Source organism: Meriones unguiculatus, chromosome 1 (genome assembly GCF_030254825.1).
Source record: "Meriones unguiculatus strain TT.TT164.6M chromosome 1, Bangor_MerUng_6.1, whole genome shotgun sequence".
Taxonomy (NCBI): domain Eukaryota; kingdom Metazoa; phylum Chordata; class Mammalia; order Rodentia; family Muridae; genus Meriones; species Meriones unguiculatus.
Genome location: NC_083349.1, coordinates 35,534,326 through 35,556,714, shown reverse-complemented (window position 1 = coordinate 35,556,714; position 22,389 = coordinate 35,534,326). Strand labels below are relative to the sequence as shown.

At 37.5% G+C, this 22,389-nt stretch overlaps 1 protein-coding gene across 2 annotated transcripts in view; it reads right to left on the bottom strand.

Annotated features, from left to right (window-relative positions):
- Positions 1-2,791: 2,791 nt before the first annotated feature.
- Carnmt1 (carnosine N-methyltransferase 1) overlaps positions 2,792-22,389 on the bottom strand; it is a 31,840-nt gene continuing 12,242 nt past the window's right edge. For both annotated transcript variants that reach the window (XM_021652920.2, XM_060387312.1), the window contains exons 4-8: positions 16,476-16,616; positions 15,177-15,355; positions 12,896-13,009; positions 5,937-6,040; positions 2,792-5,307 (exon numbers count right to left, since the gene is read on the bottom strand). In XM_021652920.2, coding sequence (XP_021508595.1) covers positions 5,206-5,307; positions 5,937-6,040; positions 12,896-13,009; positions 15,177-15,355; positions 16,476-16,616 — 640 coding nt within the window. In that variant the 3' untranslated portion in view covers positions 2,792-5,205. The remainder of the gene's footprint in view (positions 5,308-5,936; positions 6,041-12,895; positions 13,010-15,176; positions 15,356-16,475; positions 16,617-22,389) is intronic.

Here is a 22,389-nt window from a genome sequence, read left to right as displayed (position 1 = left end):
ATGTGATCTTTGCCAAAGTAGCCATGTTCTAAATTAAAATTGCACGACACACAGGTTGAGAACCACTACTTGACAGGTATAGCTTCTGTGACATTGAGCTCCTTGTAGTTTGACTGATATACTCAACTGTGTGGTATGTATTAGGTGGCTAATATTTGTTGAAATAGTGACTGTCATTTCTACTGAGGTGCTTCACAAGTGTCGTTGCTGTGTTCCATTGCTTCCCATGTACTATGTTTCTTCCTACCCTGACACTCATACTAGACTTACAGCTACAGTCCTTCATAAGCTTCTATTTATTCACAGTTCACTCTTTAAGCTGTAACCCCTTTGAGCTGTGGACCAAGGTAAACAACCCCTACCCTCCAACTCTCAGTGAAGTTTGTATTGAGGGAGACAGATATTAAATAAGGACATCTAATACATGTGATTGAAAATGAAGGCAGATAAAAGGACTTCATGAGTAAAGAGGTCCTCTGTTTTGAGTGTCCAAGTAAAGGCCTGTGGAGAGTAAAGGGAAAGTGGACATGATCCTCAGAAGACACAGCTAGTATAAAAGGTGCCGAAGTCCAAAAAAAAAAAAATCACAAAGCCAAGCCTGCCTGAGGCAAAGAAAGCACTGCAGCCCTCTCTCCTCAGTGGTGAAGTTTCAGGCAGCTTGTTTTCAAACCATTAAAGCCAGCGTATTTTTCATCACACAATATATACTTTTCACCTTCACAAGTTCAAGCTAGATATTCTTTCCATGTATCTGATAATGCGAGGACCCATGTGATCAGTTTCCTGCTCATTTCATAATCAGTGTCAATTTGGGGCTGGTCTCATTTCACCGATCCTTCTCTGCTTCCCATTTTCTGACCCACATAGCAATCAAACAAATTTTACTTTTAATTATATGTATGCATGGGTCTTTGTATGGATATGTGTGCCTGTGAGCCCCTAAGTGGTGCCAGATTCCCTGGTCCTAGAGTTACGGAGGGAGTCTGATGTGGGTGCTTGGAATCAAACTTTGGTCTTCTCCAAGTAATATATACTGCCAAGCCTTTTCTCCGGCCCCATTCAGCAATTTTTGGTTGGCCAGACATTGTGAGTTTTATTTGATGGGTATTAGATACTTTTGCATTCCTATAAATACCCCTGCTCTGAAAGGCTGTTAAGTAGTCAGTTTGACCCTATGTGAAGCAGTTTGCTATGTGCATGGACAGAAAGCAAAGGGTCCTGAAGGAGCTGAACTAGAGCCAGAGATGAGTATGTCAGTGGTAAACAGCAGATTTAAAGAAGCCGAGACAAATACAAACACACTGGGCAGTTTTAAGTCAATTTATCACAAGCTAAATCACGCATGGAAGAGGAAACATCAATGAGAACATCCCCACCCCTTCCCCCACTAGACTGGCCTGTGGTGTATTTTCTTGATTGATGTGGGAGGGCCCAGCTCACAGTGCACTTGACACCCACTGGTAGGGGGTCTTAGGATGAACAAGAAAGCAGGCTGAACAAGCTATAATGGACAAGCCAGTAAGCACTGGTGCTCCACTGCCTCTGTATTAGCTCCAGCCAGCAGGCTCCTGCCCTGTTTGAGTTCCTACCCTGACTTCCCTCAGTGATCAAGTGAGCTAGGAAACTCTGTAAGCTGAAATAAACTCTTTCCTCCCCAAGTTGCTTTTGGTCACTGTTTTCACACAGCAACACAAACCCTAAGACAGTAGCAGTCAAGGCTTAACTACATGCTGAAACAGAGTAAAGCAAAAAGAGACTAAACCAAAAGAGGAGTGTTATTTCCCTCTTTCCACTTTCCCACAACAGTGCACCAAGGTCAGGTGCATTAACAAATAGGTCTTCACTACTCAGGGGCTCCAAAAGATTTCTGAAGTTTGTGGCTAGGGGAATCCAGTAGGGATGGGGTATAAAAGCCCCCCAGTGGTACAAGTGTTAAATTGATTGTCTAGTGGTAAAGGCCCTGACCTCATGAGTGGATTATTCCTTTGATGACTTCATGCTTGGATGGACTGACTAGTGGGAGGTGAAATCTCTAGGGTGACCCCGCATCTGAAAGAGCATGCCCATGGAACTATCTCTGCCCCGGCCCTTCCCACTTCATGCTCCCTCTGCTTCCCAGCTGCTGTGAGGTGAGCAGCTTCTCCCCACTCCATGCTCCCTACCCTCACGTTCCGTTGCATTCTCTCTCTCTTCCTCTCCCTCTTTCTCTCTCTCACACACACAAATCAGGCAAGTGAGCAAGGAGTGAAACTGTGAGACAAAATAATAAACCCATCTTCCTTTTTTAGTTTAAATGTATGTTGTCACAGTAATAGAAAACTGACAATACAGAGACTAGAGGTGGAGAAAATACCAAGTCAGAATGAAGTGTGAAGTCCTCTCCCAGCAGGCTTCTGCTGGAGCGCTGTGGATGCCTCTGTCATCCTTACAACCTGCCCATCCCCAATTTGGTAAGTAAGAGTTCCGGAAAATGATCCAAGATAAAAATGCTCTTCCTGAAACTTTTTTTTCCTGGTATTAGCCTTTATAGTTCTTTTTCTATCATTTAGCAATACTAAGGATCAAGACTAATCTTTTTCCTTGGGAAATTCCAAGGTCATTATAGTGAACATGAATCAAACAAATTGAAAATAAATACTGACAGTTTGGCAAACTAAAGGACAAACACTCATTACTACTAACTTTCTAGAACCACACAAAAAATAGACTAACCAAGCATTGAGAAGATGTGCTTAAGTAATATTCCCATTATGGCCATAATTACATTGAGGGAAACAACCAAGAAGAACTGTTATAGCAATTGGCAGAGTTTAATATTTAAGAAAAGTTAAGTCCATACACATTAAAAATATAGGAAATTTCATGCAGACATGAAGCTTCCAATTCAACCTTTTTGGCAACGTTTAGAATGTAAAGTACATTGAAATCCCGTACACTTTACAGTTCCCAAACTTGTTTATTTCATACTGTGATTTCTGCAGCTTCCCTGCTTAGTTCACAGGCCCTGTCTTGTTCATTGATTAGAATCTAAATCTGCACCACCTCAGAAAATGGAAATTTTAAAACAGCAAGCATATGATCACTTTATGGAAATGAGAGTATTGTGTATCGCACTAATTATAAAAAATTTTGAAACTTCAAGGCTTACACACTTCAGTAGCTAGACCTAAATTTAAAAAAATACAAAATTAAACTTCTCCAGTGACACTTCCATTATTGATTTATACCACATTTTCAAGTCCAGAATATATTAACTCAAAAGCCACAAGAGAATAAGTGATGCAAATTTATAAAGAATATTTTTTAAATATTCATGATTATAAATGAAATAACTGATTGCAGAGTAAAGTAAAATATATAATTTAGAAATGCAAGAAGTATTATTAAAGAGTAAAACATGATGGGGGAAAAAAAACCCTTAGGTAAAACCCACCCTACCGGTGTCAGTCTGTTCTTGTCTTTGTAAACAAAAACCAGGCTACAGGAAAATACTATTCAATGAATAAAAAGCATTCCTAAATAACCAAAACAAAAAAAACATGCATTCCTTGCTGTTCAATGGATGTCTTTTAAAACACACTTCTTTTAGGTTTTTTTTCCCTTCAAAAAATAATTCTGAGAGATCCCCACCCCCATAAACAGTAAGTAATGAGGATTTCCACCAAATGAACATCTGTGAAATACTCCGCGATGGAAGAACCAGGGATAATTTTAAAAGAAAAGTAGACTATGAATTTACATAGCCTAAGAAGTAAAATTTACGCCATGGAGCCATGTTCTCCATAATGGGCGGACAGATGACAAAAATTCCCACAACGTTTAGAACTCTCTCAAAGATATCAGACCCTATAGACTCCCAAACCTAAGCAACACAAGGCCCAAGTTGTAAAGTAAGGCATCCTATAAAAGCATGGCAACATGGCAGCTATGCCACTGCTACATATCCAATCCAAATGTCAGAGGTCAGAGCCATGTGAAACACTCAGCAAGAGCTTTCTTTTCCTGTAAAAGTTAAAACACTTGCCATCTCCACCTTCCTAGCTAATGGAAACAGAGTAACAGCATTAAACAACAAGGAAAGCTCCCTCTAAAACAGGCCTCCTTAGAGGTAGAAAATTAAAGCAGCACGCTGTTTCAACTCCAAATCTATAGGGATTAAAACTAGTATTAATCTGAAATTCCATGCATGGCTGCTGCCTGGGATCCTGAAAACACAGACCGTGGGCATAAATTTATCCCTGAATTTCATACTCAAAAACTTCTCACATTAATTCTACTATGAGTTTTACTAGAATACATTTTAACTAAAAAAGTGCTTGCTTTCATAAGCCACATACTTTAAATAAAAACATTGTAAACATCACACTGATAAATTTTGTAATTCATTTTTAGTTTGAAATTATGTATCTCAGATGGTCAGATTTTATTCCTATTTTTCCAGTTTCTTAACACTGCTTTAAAAAAAAAAAAAAAAAGCTTTTGTGCCCTCTAATGTTTGTATCTTATACATTTCAAAATAATCCAGGAACTAATAAGATTCAGTTTAGCATGGAAAAGACTGAATTTCTGTTACTGTATTTCAGTGAATTTTCATCTGTGATACAACTGAGTTAGCATTTCATTATATGGCACATTTGATGCCTTTCTAAATAAAAAACTAATTTGAATAATGAAAGAATAGTTTCAAAATTCTCTTAAGTATAGATGACTCAGGTCCAAGGAGAACAAAGTTCCAGTTCCAGATGCTGAACATGACAGAGGATCCTAGACTCTTCTAAACATAACAGAGGCAACACAAAACCCAAGAAGATCACGGACTTTAGTACTATCAGTCATTAATGTGGCAGACTTGCAACAGCTTCATGAAAACTGGAATTTAGGTTTATTTTCTTAAAGACAATTCTGGGCTTCAAAGAAAAAAGTACTTGAAGATATTTTCTCCATTTATATATCTGCACGGGAGATATTTTCTTCATTATTTTTACCTTGTGCAGTATAAATCTGCTTGGTATAGTATATTTCTGAGAAAAGCAATAGACATCATTAAGAAAATAGACACTATTTCTAAATTTTGTTAGGAATAAGAAGGCACCACTGATTTGAGGTTGTGTCCTGTTGTCACTGATAGTTGACTTTGAGTTGTTTATTTCAGCATTTATTCTTACTAAACTTTTTTTTTCCTCTGGGAAATATCACTTAAGACCATTATTGTGGCTTCCGGACCACAAACAAAACACATTCATAGTAGTATTTCATCATAGAGAGGTCATTCACAGTATATGTTGACAATACAGATTCTTTTTCTACCTGTAATACAAATAAAAATCACATTAAGATCACGATGGCAACACTATTAACAAATACCACTAAGTTAGTGGTAGGTACAATCATAAGCATATTTAAACAGATACCCCCAAAAGACTAGTAACACCCTAATCCCTTTACAAAATAACAGGTCATGCAGTTCAGTATCACACCACTAACTACAAAGTGCTATAAATGCATTGCTTCTCTTTGTTCTTAAGAACCAATCCATTATTTTGTAAATGAATGGGATAATACTAAATAAGTAAACCAACACAACAGCTAAAGTACCAACAAGTTTGGGAGTGGGGCAGAAGAAAGGCCAGGAAGCAGAAATAATACACAGAAAAGTTTCTTTGATACCTGCCTTCCCACCATCCACCTCCTAGTCTACTTGATACCTGTCAGTAAGCGATTACCCAAGCCATTGTCGGCTACCATTACTGAAAGTCTATTTCAACAGAAACTACAGCTTCCCCTTTACATACATTTTGTCCCAAGTCTTTAAAATCAAGAAAGCTATGTAGTATCAATCTCTCTACCTGGATGAAAAAAGAGCAGTCTGTGATGCCTGCATGCCTGTTTAAAGGCTTTCCACGTTAAAGTCTAGCACTGTTTCTTTCCATTCTTACCTCTAGCTGGAATCCATACTGCAGAACAACGTTTTTAATATCCTCGTAGCTCAATTCTATTGAAAGTTCATTTGCCAGATTTTCAAAATGGTATAGCAGAGGACCTATGGTTTAAAAATATTACAAATGAGTTACATGGACATACACATGCCCTAATAGCTTTTTACACTGAATTCCTGATATACTAGTTGAGTAAGAAATAAGGTAAAGATGAAAAGAATCACTATATTTGCTAAGGACAACTATTCAAACCTCTGACACAAACCCATCAGTTTGAGCCAAGAAAACATCATCATGTCAAAATTTTATCTTGAGATTACTCTAGATAGTCTTGTTTTATCTTTCATTGATTTATCATAACTCCTACATCCAACTAGCTCCATTTAAACTCCTTAGACAACATACTGAAAAAAAAAAAAAAAAAGCAAGGGAGGTAAAAGATAAAAGTAGTGAGACAGTTTCTGCTCCTAAGAGGAGAAAGCTTTGCCACCCTGTTGGTAAACATTTTCTTCTCCTTTATTTAGGTAGCACTTTTTATGTGTAGCCCTGGAGACTTTAACACCAGATTCTCCTGCCTTAGCCTCTCAAATGCTAGGAAGCTAGTCACGCTGGCCCCCTTTAATCGACCTAAACCACTAGAATAAATGACCACAAATATAATAACAGTTCAGTATTTTTTACCAACACCTATGAATTGTTACACCTTTTATTTTATCTTTTAGTAAATCCTCATCTTTCCATTTTTTCAGGTAAATTTTGCAGGGTTACTTGTCCACACGTAAAGACTTTACTTTCAAAATGAAGTTTTTAATTGCTATTGTTTTATACAAGATTGAAAGAAAATTAACCTTTATTAAAAACAAATTTATCTGTTAAAAAAAAAAAACCTAACAGTTCTTTAAAAACCTCCACTTACTGAGACAATTTCTGGCCATCTGTTCATTATAAACTGTAACAGCACCTTTTTACAGAATGCAGAGCCTCATAGCAATCTTTTCAGCTTTCGAAGCTATGCCGGTGCACCACATGGAGGCCAGAGGAGGGCATCAGAACCTCCTGGAACTCTAGTTACAGAAGGATGTGAGCCACCATTATGTGGGTGCTGGGACTAAACATGGGTACTCTTACAGCCCCTTTGCTCTATTGTTTGTAGGTATTCATATGTTCCAATACGTCATAGGTATTTTCTTTCGACCGCCTTGTTTGATCTCAAATGCATACAAAGCCCTATCCTTCAAACTCGAACTTTAACTATGCTTCACATTTTTCCTGAAATACTTCTAAGTCTTCAGCCTGATGGTTCTTTCTTGTAATGGCTAATCTTGGTTGTCACCTTGATTCATCTGGGAAGAGGTGTGCCTTTCAATTAAGGATTGTCTCCATAAGAGTGACTGTGGGCATGTTAGTGAGGCATTTTTTGGTTGCTAACTGATTGTAAGAGCCCAATCCACTGTGGCAGTGCCTTCCTTAGACAGATGGGGTCCCAGGCTGCGTAAGAGTAGCAAGCAAGACAGAGGAGGCAACCCAGAAAGTAGAATTACTCTGTTGCTTCTGCTTCAAGCTCCTCTGTTGGCTTCCTCTCATGATCTACTATAACGTATAAGCGAAAATGAAGCATTTTATAGTACAACATTCTTTAAAACTCATTTGCTGCTGTGTTACATCACACACTACCTTCAAGTAAACATCAGCGTTCCCTAATTTGCAAAATAAGCAACAAGCAATGTGACACGTGTACACACAAAGGCCAGAGGATTACATTGGATGTCCTCTCTATATATTTATATTTTATTTCTTTGAGACAAGGTCTCTTACTAAACCTGGGGCCATATATGATGATAGCCAGCAGGTGCCAGTGATCCTCTTATCTTTGTCCTTAATGATGTTAGCGTTATAAGCATGAGCATGGTTACACCTGCTTTCCATCTTATAAGATTTATTTTCATTTTATTTATGTGTATGTATCTGTGTTCAGAGTATGTGACATGCGTGCAGGTGTCTGCAGAGGCCTGAGGACATCAGATTCACTCAGTGCTCATGTTACAGTTTGTTGTGAGCTATGCAACAATGGTCTGGAAAGCAAACCCTGGTCCTCTGGAAGAGTAGCGAGTGCTCTTAACCCTTGGGCTCTGTCTCCAGGCTGAAAACCTGCCTTTGTATGTGGGTGCTAGAAATCAAATTCAGGTCCTCAGGCTTGTATACCAAGCACTCCTATCCACACAACCATCTCACCAGCCCAAAGAACATGTTTTTAATTTTCTTTTAAGTATATCAAAATGCCCAGTATGTAAAACTATTTATAATATTACCAGTCAAAAACAGTATCAGTGGTGTGAATATGTTCTGTAGTCTTTTTTTATATAAATTGTGATTTGATAAAGATTATCTCTTACATAAGGACATTTCTTAAGGGTCAAAGACAACAATACTTTTACTGATATAAAAAGAATTATAGATGAAAGGTCCCTTATCTGAAATGCTTAAGAGTTCAGATGTTTTAGATCTTAGAATATTTACATAAACAAAATGTGGTATCTAGAGGAGAAGACCAAGTCCAACTACAAAACTAGTTTGTTTCATATATTCTTATTGCACAGCCTAATAGTTTGTCTAAACAGTACCGGGCAACACAAGGCTTTGCTTATAGTAGGGCTCTACCAATGAGTTATCACCCTATAGCCTAAAACCAATTTTGTATAGTATTTTTAGCGCATAAACATGCTGCCTGTGGTCTGTAAAATGAGATTATGTATGGACTTTGCCACTTGGCATGTCTACATTTAGGTTTCTGAGCAATTTAGATTTTCAAATTAGGAAAGATCTGTAAAAATTTTCACTCACAAATGAGAAGTACTGTCTCAAACATCTTAGCAGGGCTGGGAAACAAGAGTAGTTAATCTGGAAAACAGGTTAGTACTTTCTAGCAAAATTTGGTATGTATTTATCACATAGAAATAAGAAATTTCTTTACTAGGTGCTAGCCCAAGAGAAATGAAATCTTGAGGACTGGAGAGATGGCATAGTGATTAAGAGCACAGCTGCTCTTCCAGAGGACCCAGGTTCAATTCCTAGCACCCACATGACAGCTCAGAACTGTCTGTAACTCTAGTTCTAGAGGATCTGACACCCTCACACAGATATACGTGCAGGCAAACACCAACACATATGAAACGAAAATTTTTAAAAAATACTTTTTATAAATTAAAAGGTTAGAACTTACATATGATTTACCAAATTTCTTACTTGTAATCAACGGGCAAAATGTAGGGAAAAAAAAATCCTGTAGGCACACTAAGATTTCTGGGCCAAGTGTTGAAAGCAACATTATTCCTAATCAGCACAGTCCAGCAGCAAAATCAAGTATCGATGCACAGAGAACTGATTAAACAAAATGTCACTTATAATGAACTGTTACCCACCCATCACTCAGCAATAAAAGAGAGTAACACGTTGGTTTCTGTAGTAACTTAAATGAGTCTCAAAAGCATCATGCTAGTCATGGAAGCAGGAGACATAAAGTGCCACACTATATGGTTCTGTTTATCTGATATTCTGGAAAGAGGGACACTGGAGTAACAGAAACCCAAGTAGCCGTTGCTAGTTTGTTTTTTTTTTCCCAATTACCATCTTTCTTCATATTAAGAGAAAGAACAAAGATGTACTTTTCCTTGACCATAAGCTCATAATAGAATGTTGATGCAACATGAAACAGCATCAAAATAAAATAAAGCCACCTCTAATCTATTCACTGACTCTCACTAGACAATTTGCTATATCTCCTTGCAGGCTTTCCTTGATGCACAGTATGAAGTATTACATATATGGCTTAGTGCCTTAGGATTTGTTCATTACTTCTAAGGAATGTGTTTACTATGGATGTCTTAAAACTACTTATCTATTTCCTGTAGTTAGGAGGCAGGTCCAGTCTAAGATCTGTGAGACATGCCCTCTTCATTAACTGACTTTTAGTATTAGATCATATCTAATTATCTTCCTCTGACATAAAGTATAAATTAACAAACGTGTGATGTCAACAAACACTTTAGGCTTTGTGAATCACATGTATTCCCTATCAGTCAAATTTTCTTCCCTTGTTCTTTAAGAAAATACAAAGCACTCATAGCTGATAGGGCCAGAAAAACTGGATAAAGGCTATATTTAACATAGATGTAACAGTTAAGTAACATATCACTGGCTTTCCCTAACCTGAGAAGGGTTGTAGAAAGTGTCTCAACTTTTCCTTCAAAGGTTTATAAGTTAAGGATCCTTACAATCCTGATTGATACAATTTGGGGAGGTGGTCACTAATCTTGCTTCATTGTCAGAACCTAAAGATTGCTAACAGTTGCAATCCTTACATGTGAAAATACTGATTTTAGTCTCTGTAATTATACAGTAAAACCCACTTCCAAGGTCGGTAATATACTCTCAGTGTACAAAGAAAACTAGGCCTCTAGATCCACATGGTTGACATCAAAACCACAGAGATGTGTATTTACCAGTATAAATGCCAATTTATCACATCTCTAGGCACCCAATCTCTCTGTTTGACACCTGAATATCACTTTGTTTTTTCTTTCAAATCTTAAATACATTCATCCACAAACACACTATTTGCCAGGATCCATACCAAGTCATTAGGAGGCATTAGAGCCTTTTTGTCATAAATCTCCGAGATGAAAAAAAAAAAAAAAAAAGGGAAAAAGGGCTAGGAAGAGGGGGAGGATGCAGAGCCATAAGAAGCGAGATCATTAAAGCTCCGCACATAATCCTGAAAAGCAGGAATTATCAAGAAAGCTATAGCTTTATGTAAGGAGACGCTAGGCACAGATATGCGTGCTGAAAAGGAATCCCTAGTAGGAGGTAGGGGAGAGAAAATGAAAGGGGCATGGGGAATTACAGCAACCTTAAAGAACAACTAAAGCAATCTTACTCCAGGAATGCAATGAAGTTAGAGAAATGGTTCTCAAGTGGAAACAATTCTGTCTTGCTAAGGAACATTCTCCAATGTCTGAAAATTTCTTTTTTTTGCTTAGCATAATGGGAGGTTGGGTGGAGATACTACTGGAATCTGATAGGCAAAAGTTAAGGATGTTATTAATAACCTAGTGATGTGTAACAGACCCCAGCTACCATCCCTAAAGAATATCCCTGCCCCAAAGAACAGCTTGACCATGGCTCAGAAACTCTAGGAGAAGAAAGAGTTAGACGTCACTAAAGCACGAGTGACCCAGCAGGAAACAGTTGCTTGCAGAATGTCTATGCCCCTGAAGAGGATCCAGAGACGCAGGCAGAGCGGTACAAGCGCACCTTTGACCAAAGGAGCTCGGTGTCAATGACATGAAGAGAGGGCTATGAGGCAGGCCCGGAGGGGCCGGCTCTAGTGCCACTCACACTGCAGCGTTATTCCTATTGGAAAACAATGCGCATCCAAGCCCTTGCTCATGCTGAGGAGGAAACTGCTTGAGCTAGAAATCTAAGCATGTGAGGTGAGCAGCTGGCTATGTAGCTGCAGGCCTACTGTGCTCTGTGACCTTCTTTTGGAGGTTTTAAGTCCGTGTGAGAAGAACCCCAGAAACACTGTGTGGTCAGCTGTCACCTTTGGCCTATAAGCTCCCTGCCCGCTGGACCTCTGAAGTTTGAGAGAGTGAAATACAAGTTGCAGCAGGAAAGAATGTCTGAGGGGCCTAGTGAGCATAGGTAAAAAAGCTGACATTAAAGTGATGGCTTTTAAACAAACAAACAAAAAAGTCACTAAAGAACTTTAGCAAGAGATTCAGTTTTCAGATCGACACTGCACACGGTAAGGAAGAAGGCTGAATCAGTGTCTGGGCCCGTGTCTCCCCTCTCCAGCTGGTATGTGACAGCCTTAGTGTCAAGTTCAGCTGCATATGAAGGTAGGGTCTATCAAAAAAACAGGGAGTAATTATGGTTAATGAACTCATAAAAAGAGTTCAGGATCTAATGTAATTAATGTCCTCATATAAAACACCTGGTAGAATCCTTGTCTTCTTGCTTCCACCTCTCCAGCACCGCAGTCTTACCAAAGAGTCAGATAAACATGTAGCATTAAGAAAGCAGCTGTGCTACCTAATTTTCTGTCAACTTGACACAAGTTACACTCACCAGGAAGCCTCAAATGAGAAAACACTTCCATAAGATCTGGCTGTACAAAAGCCTGTGGGGTAGTGGATCCCAACCATTGGAAAACACGTATTTCCAATGGTCTTAGGAATTGAGATACCACTCAGTGGCAAAATTACAGTTATGAAGTAGCAACAAAAATAATTTTACGGCTGGGGATCATGACAATGTGAGGAACTGAATTAAAGGGTTGAAGCATTAGGAAGGTTAAGAAACACTGTTGTAGGCCATTTTTCTTAATCAGTGATTGATGAGTAAGAGCCCAGCCCATTATGGGTAGAGGCAACCCAGGCTAGTGGTCCTGGACAAGGCAACCCAATAGGAGGAAAATTCTCAAGAGCAGGCAAAACAGTCAGATACAACTGATCCCACAACCGTGGGATCCCACCCGATCCTAACCAGGAGTGTCACAAGAACACCAAGCTACCAGCCAGGACATATATACAGAGGACCTGGTGCAGACTCAAGCAGGCCCTGTGCTTGCTGCTTCAGTCTCTGAAAACATTCTTAACAGAATGAAGTGCCACTGCTTCGTGGAGTGGTGGAGGGAAGACAAGGCGCTAAGTACTGAATCCGCAGATTAAACTTCGTATGCTCTGGAGTTAAGATCCATGAGGCTGGCCTGTGAGGGTCATCCCAATGCGTGGACTGCTGCTGCTTTCAGGAGGTACCACCAACTAGGATGTGGTCTAACAAATAATACAATGTAATTATAATGTTTCCAAGCATCTGGTACTGTGCCACTACCAAATGGAAAGGCAGCTCTAAATACTCAGGCCGATATATAAAATATTAATGAACACTGAAGCACTTACCAAGATTTATCCAAATTCCACCTGGTTTGAGTATTCTCCATATTGTATCGATATAATCAATTACATTGTGAGCTGTGTCTATGAAGAAACAGGTAGCAATGCAGTCCCAGGTATCTAATTAACAGAGATCAGACCACTGTATCTGTTATTCTGTTTTTGTTTTTTTTTCTTTTACCCTTTAAGTCTGTTCACTAACTCTTACAGAGAATGAATATTTCGTTCCACTGAAGGGAAACAGACGTGATCAACACTATATTCAAGAAGATTATTGCAGAGTAGATACCGTAATCAACTTGGAAACCATTTGCTATTGACACATCACTACTATTAAAAAGTGGTTTAGCACCTACTCAACTGCTAGCCTTGTGACTGAACCAAGGGTCTTGAACCAGGAAAGTGGTCTGTTGACTGGACTACCCTAGCGCTCACTTAGAATCTGCTAAAACAGAGTAATCTTCATCTTAATTTTTAAGTTCTGATTTAAACCAGTATTCACCACTGATTCTAGCAGGTTTTAGAAGCAGGCTTTTCTTGATAATTTGAGAAATATATGACATCAAAATATCCAAATACCTACCAAGCCTTGATAATCATCAGGGGTAAGTTGGCTGGAGAAGCCACAGGCAGAGGTGAGCCCTCAACAAGAACACTGTTTAGCTCTTGGAAGTTGTTCCCAGGCAGAGGTAGGGATCAGATTCTAGATACAATGTCTATTCCAATCCTGACATAGCAAAAGTGCCTGGCCCAACAGAGATTACCTGCTCCCTCTTCCAATCCCAGTCTAGAGTGAGTCTTAGTTGCACCGTGAGGATTTCCACTAACTGCACTCCTATTTTGAGATCTTATTCCTTAACATTTACCCAACAGCTTGACTACTCCCAATTGTCCCTTTCTAACTTCCAAATGGAGGCTGTCCCAAATCAGAATTTAGAGGAAATAAAAATCTATTTTAGGAAATTAGATACATAAAATCTTTCTATCTTGTTATTCCTTGCTCCAAGCCATCTTTCCAATAGCTTCCTGTCCCTTTCAGAGTACAACTCAAACTTCTTCCTTTGAGTTGTCTTAACCAACCCTCTGCCCTCTTACCTCTCTCATCCCCACTATTCACTTCACCACAGCCCTGCTGAACATAGCCAAGTGCTCTCCCCCAATTTCCTGGACATCCCTAAACACGTAATGACAATTTCCTTCTTAGTTTCTGATTTTACGCTCAGTAAAATTTTCTTCCTAACAATGTTGTATGTTGTAGCCTCTCTGTTTCTTCCAGAGTTATAAGTTCCCTGTGACTAGGGACTTCGTCCTGCTATCTGTTGTGTTTTAAATGTCTACAATACACTTGACACTTAACAGATGACAATTTATTTGTTGAAAGAGTGCTCTTGCTATATACAGCTCAGTATTCTGTCTTCCTTCTGCCTGTTACTGCCAGCTCACACTCTTCACATTCTCACTAAAGCCTACCTCCAATGTCTTCAATAACCCACCAGACTGAAATCTAACTTCTAACCCGATACAAATCTTTTTTTTTTTTTGAGACAGGGTTTCTCTGTGTAGCCTTGGCTGCCCTGGACTCACTTTGTAGACCAGGTTAGCCTCGAACTCAGAGAGATCTGCTTGCCTCTGCCTCCCTGAGTGCTGGGATTACAGGCATGTGCCAGCACACCCGCCTGCTAGCCTACTTTTTAAGTTATGTCTCCCATAAAGTTTCTTTCCTTAGCAGTCTACCGTTGTAGTCCCCAGGGACTTTATTCTTTTGTATCTTTGTACCTCAAGTACTATTCATCTCTGTCCATCAAGACACAGTCTCTTTACGGAGTTCCATTCCCATACTAGATTATTTCCATCTTTACTAAACTTTTAAAAATATTTTTATTTTATTTTATGTGTATGGGTATTTTGCTTACACATATGTCTATGCCAGAAGAGGACATAAGCTCTCCTGGAACTGGAGTTTCAGATAGTTGTGAGCTGCTATGCGGCATTGGGAAATGAACCCAGGTCCTCTGCAAGAGCAGCCAGCGCTCTCAGCCACTGCACCATATCTCCAGTTCCTCTTTACTGCATTTAACACAGTGTTTGTGAGTTGTCTTTTATTAACATAGTCAAATCTCTTGAATTTATTTATATTTCTTTACATTTCCTATCACTGTCTTGGAAATACTCTATATTGCCACTGACATTGCACACCTTAAATTCTGCCATCAAAATAAATGGTTATAGCACTGGGTCTGTTTTAGGGTAATGAGTAAGAGCTTTTAAACACTTGCTTTGAACTTACTGCATTCTGAGTAAATCTCCTGAAAGTCTCCTGCTGTCATCGAAAAGTTAGAACCAGGAGGAAGACTGTGGGGGTCAACATCAGGGAAAAAAATGGGTCGAATCTGATCAGCTGATCTTCGATTATTGCTAAACTGATGGATCCAGGGATAAAGTTTATATTTGTTAATTTCAGAACATCTGTAAAATATGAGCATAAGGTTCAATGTTAACTACACATTTTCCAAAAAAAAAAAACTACTTTAAGCACTAATATATCATCTATTGAGTGAAAGTTTTCACATGTAATCCCTTAGACTTGAACAGTGTCACCACTACACTGCACTCAGTTATCTAAAGCTATGCATACAGGTAGATGACTAACTGTGGATTAAAAGAAAGTCAGAGATCCACATGTGCCGTTCATTCAAGTTCATAAAAACAAAACAAAAAAAAACAAAAAAAAAAAACCAAAAAACTAAAATTTTGTTGTTTTTGAGTCAGGGTCTTATGTAGTCCAGGCTGGCCTTGAACTCACTGTGTTACTGAGGATGATATCTGAATTCTTGATCTTCCTGTTTTCACCCCACAAGAGCTGAGATTAGAGGCCTAGGCCACCACACCTAGCAAAAATGTATTTCTGAACTTCAAAGTCAAGTAAAAACAAGCACTCTAGTCTTGTTACCCATTTTTTACCATTTTGCATAATTAACACTCATTTTCCCCATCTCAACAGCTGCCTAAAACACATACTGCCACCAATAACACATTATTGCACTGAATAACTGAATAAATTACCAGTAGCGTGCTATTGAAACAGGCAGCTATTTCTTTGTCTCTAACACACTATATCTTTTGACTTAAAAAATAACTTTTTTCAAAAAATACCTTCACAGAAGGTAGACACAGAAGTTTTCAGATCTCATTCCAACTCAGCCGTGCGAACATATAAGCCTACATACTGCAAAGTTGGTTAGGGAAAATAGTTACAATTGCTACGAAAAACTTACTTCACCTAGAAACAAAAAGTAAAAATGAGGAAAAAAAACTCTTCCTATATTACAATTAACTCAGAAGAGACATAATTTTAGTTTTATGAAATGCCCAATTACTTTCTAAAACCTTGTTTGCTTGCCCTGTGTCAACACTGTTACCTAATAGACACTGGCTACAGAGGCAATTGGTGTAAGCATTATGAACTTAATGTAAATATGATCTATATCAATCAAGTACTTTTCTTCTAAATCAGAATTGTTTAAAAATAGGTAAAGCAATTTGATTTTGAGAAATTACTATTTCCAGCAAAAAGTAAATTAAATACCTGTTGAGTACAAAGTTGGAAGAAAAGAGCATAAAAAAACTCCATTCATTTCCTTGACAAGCATAACCTAGCATAGCTATTTCCCAGGCCAATCTTCCTAGTCCAGCACCAGGTACCAGAATATTTACTTTAGAAGGATCCCTGAAATGAAACAAGGCAATTATATCCAGCCCTTCAAAGGGGAAAAAAAAAAAAAAAAAAAAAAAGAAAGAAAGAAAAGAAGAAAAAAAAAAAAAGACAAAATCCATATTAACAACTAAAAATTTACTCAATTACTCAAAAAGAATAAGCTTACTCAGACTCTGGACTTTTTTAAACTGAATTATTTCTAATGTCAATAAAAATAAGAGATAGACAGAATTGTCATGTTATCAAGTGAGGGTTTTATTACCCCAAAAAAATTTTTTTCAGGAAAAAAAAAAAAAGAATCACACTGTATCTAACGACTTATAAGTCATTCTTATTTCTAGGAAAATAAATTATCCAGAGTAATCCCTATTATATGTGGGATTGAACAATTACTCCATCATGAGGCAGAGAACAAACTTTACTTCTAAGTTCATATAACACAATTATTTATAGAACCAAATAAATTAACTACATTTAGATGTTAACATATAAATCTCTAAAACTGCATAGGTTTCAGTTACAAAAAGAAAAGGGCAGGGATACTGGGCATGGGTAGCTCATACCTATAACTCCAGGGTTGTGAGGCTGAAAGGAATGCCATGAGTTTGAGACTAGTCTGGTCTACACAGTAAATTCCAACGTACCCTAGGAGACAAAATAAGACTGTCTCCATTGCCCCTATCTCTCTCCTAAAAGAAAGAGAAAGGGGCACAGCGATGGTTATCCTCTTGGAGAAATTGGGCAACTACATCTTCTCTAACTTCATTAAGTAACATAGATAGGCCTCAAACTCATGTCCTTCCTGCCAGGGCTCCCTTTCAAGCACTCTGGGCAAGCATTTATGACAATCACACTGCACCCAACCAGACGCTCTATTTCTCACATCACACTGCTACTGCAGGTTTCCTTTTCTTGAACCTCTGCTTTTCTTTCAAAAGATGAAGCTATAGGGGGAAACATGGGTAGGAGGCAAGGACCTTTTCTCAGAAAACCTGGCAAAGCAAACTATAGGGTTGGCACGATACTCAGTGGATAAAGGCAGTTCTGACTGAGGATGATAATCCAAACTCAATCCCTGGGACCCACACAGTGGAAGAAAAAAAAAACAACCTTTTTTTAGGCTGTCCTCTGACCTTCACATGTGCCTCCACATGCAAGTACTGGTACATACATGCACACACACGTAACTAAAATTAACTTTTTTTTAAATGAGGAGAAAATGACATTTGTATGAAAAGCAAAAGGAAAATGTGTGTAATCAGTTGGTATATCTGTAAAAAAAAGGATTTAATTATACCATTTTCAAAATTTGGCTCAAAAATCCAATTCAAGTTCAAATCATTGAAATCTTATAAACTATCTGTTTTCTGAGACCTTTACTCCCAGTGAGTAACAGGGCATTTTTAGTTGTAGTATATGCTAGGGGATAATTTTAAAAAACTTAAAAATTGGAGGCCAGGGCAATGGCTCAGTCAGTAAGCTGGTCTTATATATCTATTATGGAACATATGTCTAAATAATGCACCTGCCAGGAATGAACACACACCTTTAGCTGAGCATTCAGGAGACAGGGGCAGGCAGACGACCATGAATTTGAGCATAATAAGTTCCAGGCCAGACAGGACTAGAGTGAAAACTCTTGTCTTTAAAGAAACAAAACAAAACCAGCAAGAATAATTTAGTAACTTATGAAAGATTAGCCTTATGATTTCTTTTATCAAGATTTCCCTAACCAGAATCATGAACTATCTCTACTTTGTGCTAAAAGGTACAATGGCATTTTAAGTGTGTAAGACTGCTAATAAAAGGCACCAAGACACAAAGTAGAAAACACATCAAGTCCCTACATAACAAATTATCAGAGACTACTGAAAATCCTCCAACTATTTTTATTATGACAAAAAGGGTGTTCAGTGGGCCTTAAAACAAATTCAGTAGAATAAAATATTCAGTAGAATAAAATATCAAGGACCAAACAAGGAATGGGCAAGAATGCTTTCCTAAATATGTAATATTAACTAGATTTCCCCCAAAAGATAAGCATACTGCTATGAATCTTGAAGAAGTCTCAAACATTTCTTGTGTAAATGGAGAAAAGAAACAAACTTTAAAATAGATGTGATTTTAAAACTTTAAAAGCTAGGAACAGACAGATATATTGCGGCTTAATAGTCAAATGCTGCCTACTTGAGATTCTTAGCAAAAAAGTAGCAAGTTTAGCAAGTTAGTAAGGTACATTCATTACAAATGTGACCCTGATACACAAAGAAGCCTCAGCAGGCCACTGAAGACAGGAGTGAAGAAGAGGTGCACCTATAAGGACAAAACTAAACAATACAAGCAGACTAGGCCAATTTACCAACAGTAAATATTCTTGAGAGAGGTTAATTAACCATATCTTTGCTTTACAAATCAGCAAGCTCCAACTTTGTTTTGTGGTATTGGCATGGTGACACTAGGCTGACCCCTAGTGGTAGTAATATACGCATACTCCCCACCCCCCATGTGTTCAACCATGCACCACAGCATGCATGTCAAAGGGTAACTTGCAGGAATTAGTTATCTCTCTTTACTATGTTCATCTCAGGAAAACATTTCAAGTCATCAGGCTGTGTAGCAAGCACCCTTACCTATTCAGCCATCTGCAACTTTCTTTTTTTAAGATTTATTTATTATGTATACATTGTTCTGCCTACATGTACACCTTCATGCCAGAAGAGGGCACCAGATCTCACTATAGATGGTTGTGAGCCACCATGTGGTTGCTGGGAATTGATCTCAGGACCTTTGGAAGAACAGCCAGTGCTCTTAACCTCTGAGCCCCCACCTGCAACTTTTAAGCAGTAAAAAAATTCTTTGAATAACCATTCTGTCCAAAATAGCATATGGCACTATATCCATATTATATAAAGTAATATGAGTTCTAAGTATAAAACAAGTTGGACCCCAAAAACTTGACATAAGAATGAATGAAAAAAAAATCTCACTAATAATCTTTTCTATTGATACAGGAATTCTAGTTTATTAACTTCATTTGTTTCCACTATTTTACTTTTTGTAGCTATCAAAACATTTAAAATTACATTAGGACATATATATTCACAGCCTGAATATGCCAATAAATTCTGAACAGTGGTCTACACAAATAAAACATTAAAGCATTATCCCAGGACCCAGATGCAGCTCTATTAGTGGAGTGCTCTCTAGCATAAGGGAAGCACTAGAGCTCAACCACAGCACAGCATATAATAGGCATGGTGGTGTATTACTAAATCCCAGCACCCAGGGTATAGAAGCAGGGACCAGGAGTTCAAGGCTAGCCTAGGCTATATGAGATCCTCTCTTTAAAAAAGAAAAATAAATGCCAATTATAGACATCAACATTACTTCTAATATTTTGGTATTATTAGAATAATTTCCACACACAAAAAAAGTCTAGCTGTAAATCGGATTCAACAATATTGAACTCTAAGAAATATTGACAAACACTGCCAAATTAACCTCTATAAAATTTTTACTAATTTTTTCTTTCACAAGAAACATGTTTCTTCATATCTTCACTCTTTCCTAATTTTCAAATTTTGCAAAACATTATGTGAAAAATGGCTTCTTCATAGTTCTGAATTTTCTGTGAGATTGTCTATATTCCTTTTATGTCAATTTATGCCACTTTCTTTTGAGTTATTAATTTGGACAGTTTTAGCACTGAGGTATAATTCTAAAATTATGAACATTTGAAATTCTGACTTGAAAAAAGTAAAAACACTGTCTTCAGTCAGGAAGGCTTCCAGAATGAGAGAAATGTTCTTCACTCTATACAACTGCATGAGGCAGTCCACATTTTCTCCATTTTCTTTTAAAGTGGATCCCCTTAAGCTAATAAATCTCATAAGCATAATACCTTTATTTTAATAAAAATAGAAAAAATGATGTTTTAAAACTCAGTATTTTTCCTAAACTATGTGATAGTCTGTCAATGTCTTCTTGGAGTACACTGAATACTGACATACTCATAAACAAAACATCTCCCCAAATGGTCTTAAAATAGGTTAATGAATTAAAATCTTAAAAGAACAATAACAGAAACTGTTTAATAGTTTGTACGATTTTTTTTTTTTAAATCTCAATGTTTAAGATAAGCTCAAATGTCTCTTTCCTTCACATTTATGCACTTTATAGCATTAAACCAGCAGACAATTGGGGAAAATGAGTATTTGTTTTGCTGTTTTTCTTTAGTGTTTTTTTTTTTTTTGGGTGAAAATTTCAATATAAACTATTCTATCAAATGTCTAGCATTACACTACCCTTGTGTTCATATCTGAGAAAACAGTTTAAACCTTGAACTCACATATGTTTTTGCTTGAGACAGGGTAGCCTAAAACAAGCTATATCATACTGGCCTTGAACTTGTATTGCTCCTCCTACCTCTCCCTCTAGAATGCTAGAATTGGTGATGTAAAAGCTGTAACATTCAACTAAGCTTGAGTTTTAAATGAAATTAAAACAAAAACAAAGAGTACGGTTTCCTAACTTCAGTGCTCAACTCTTCACAAAAGCAGCACAGAAAAACCCTTTTAGATAAAACCAAAGTAGAGGAAAATGGTCTGGCATTTGGCAAAATGTAGAAAACATTTCCTTATAAACAAACAGACCTATGAAGCCAATCTGTGCCTTCAAAATTGCTTGTACCAAAAACTCAAACACATTAATCCCAAACATGAACATGAACAAATGGGTAAAATAAAATAAATTGGTAAAACATTTTAATGATCAAATACAGGTAGTTCTAAGCATATTCATTAACTATGCTATCTTTCATAAACATCTCAGGACGGCTGTCACCGAAAGGAAGGAAAAGCAGTTGAAATTGAGTTAAACCCAGCTCAAATTAAGTAAGGGTATCAGTTTTTATGCCTGTTGTGGCACAATCTGAGACCCAAACGACACTATATCCAGAACCAAATTGCATTCTGAATGCCCTTTCCTTTCTCTGAGACAGGGTTTTGCTATGTGACACAGGTACATGACACCACACCTCCTTCCTGGCTCTGGAGGTTTACATTTGATGGAAAATCTGTGACTTTAATATGTACGTGGCCTTACTCTTTAACTTTCTTATCTACTATAAGGAAACTAATCTAAGTAAAACAAAACAAAATGATATAGAAATAAATATGTAATTTTCCCAGTACACTTGACTTAAAGTTTATGAATGTGTACATACATATCCTGATTGCATCTATAACATTCACTGGTTTCAGGGACGGGTGGCTAGAGAGCAGTAACAGAAGACTCACAATCTTCTGAATCCTGAACTCTAAAATCTTTTACCTACTAAAAATCACCCTTAATTATTCTCTTACTTTTAAAATAATTTACTAGAACCACCTAGAGCTAATTCATCTGTTTACCTGCTTACACTCTGACAACACTGTAACAGTAGAAAAATAACAATACAACAGTAGTAAATGTGTAAGCTTACTAAGTACCTTTATCAATGACATGCGATAGATAGATAGATAGATAGATAGATAGATAGATAGATAGATAGATAGATGTATTGAAAGGCTGATTAGACACAACAGAGTATCACTCAATAATTTCAGTATGAATAACATAAGCATTTGATGTTTCAGTCTTTGAAATTCATTCCAACTTTGTATACTCCAAAGTTTAAAGACCCTTACTTTACAATCTACTTTTAGAAACAAAGATACTTTATATTTTCAGGGATAGTTAGACTTTAAAGAAACCACTGTCACCAGGCACAGCAGCACACACCTAT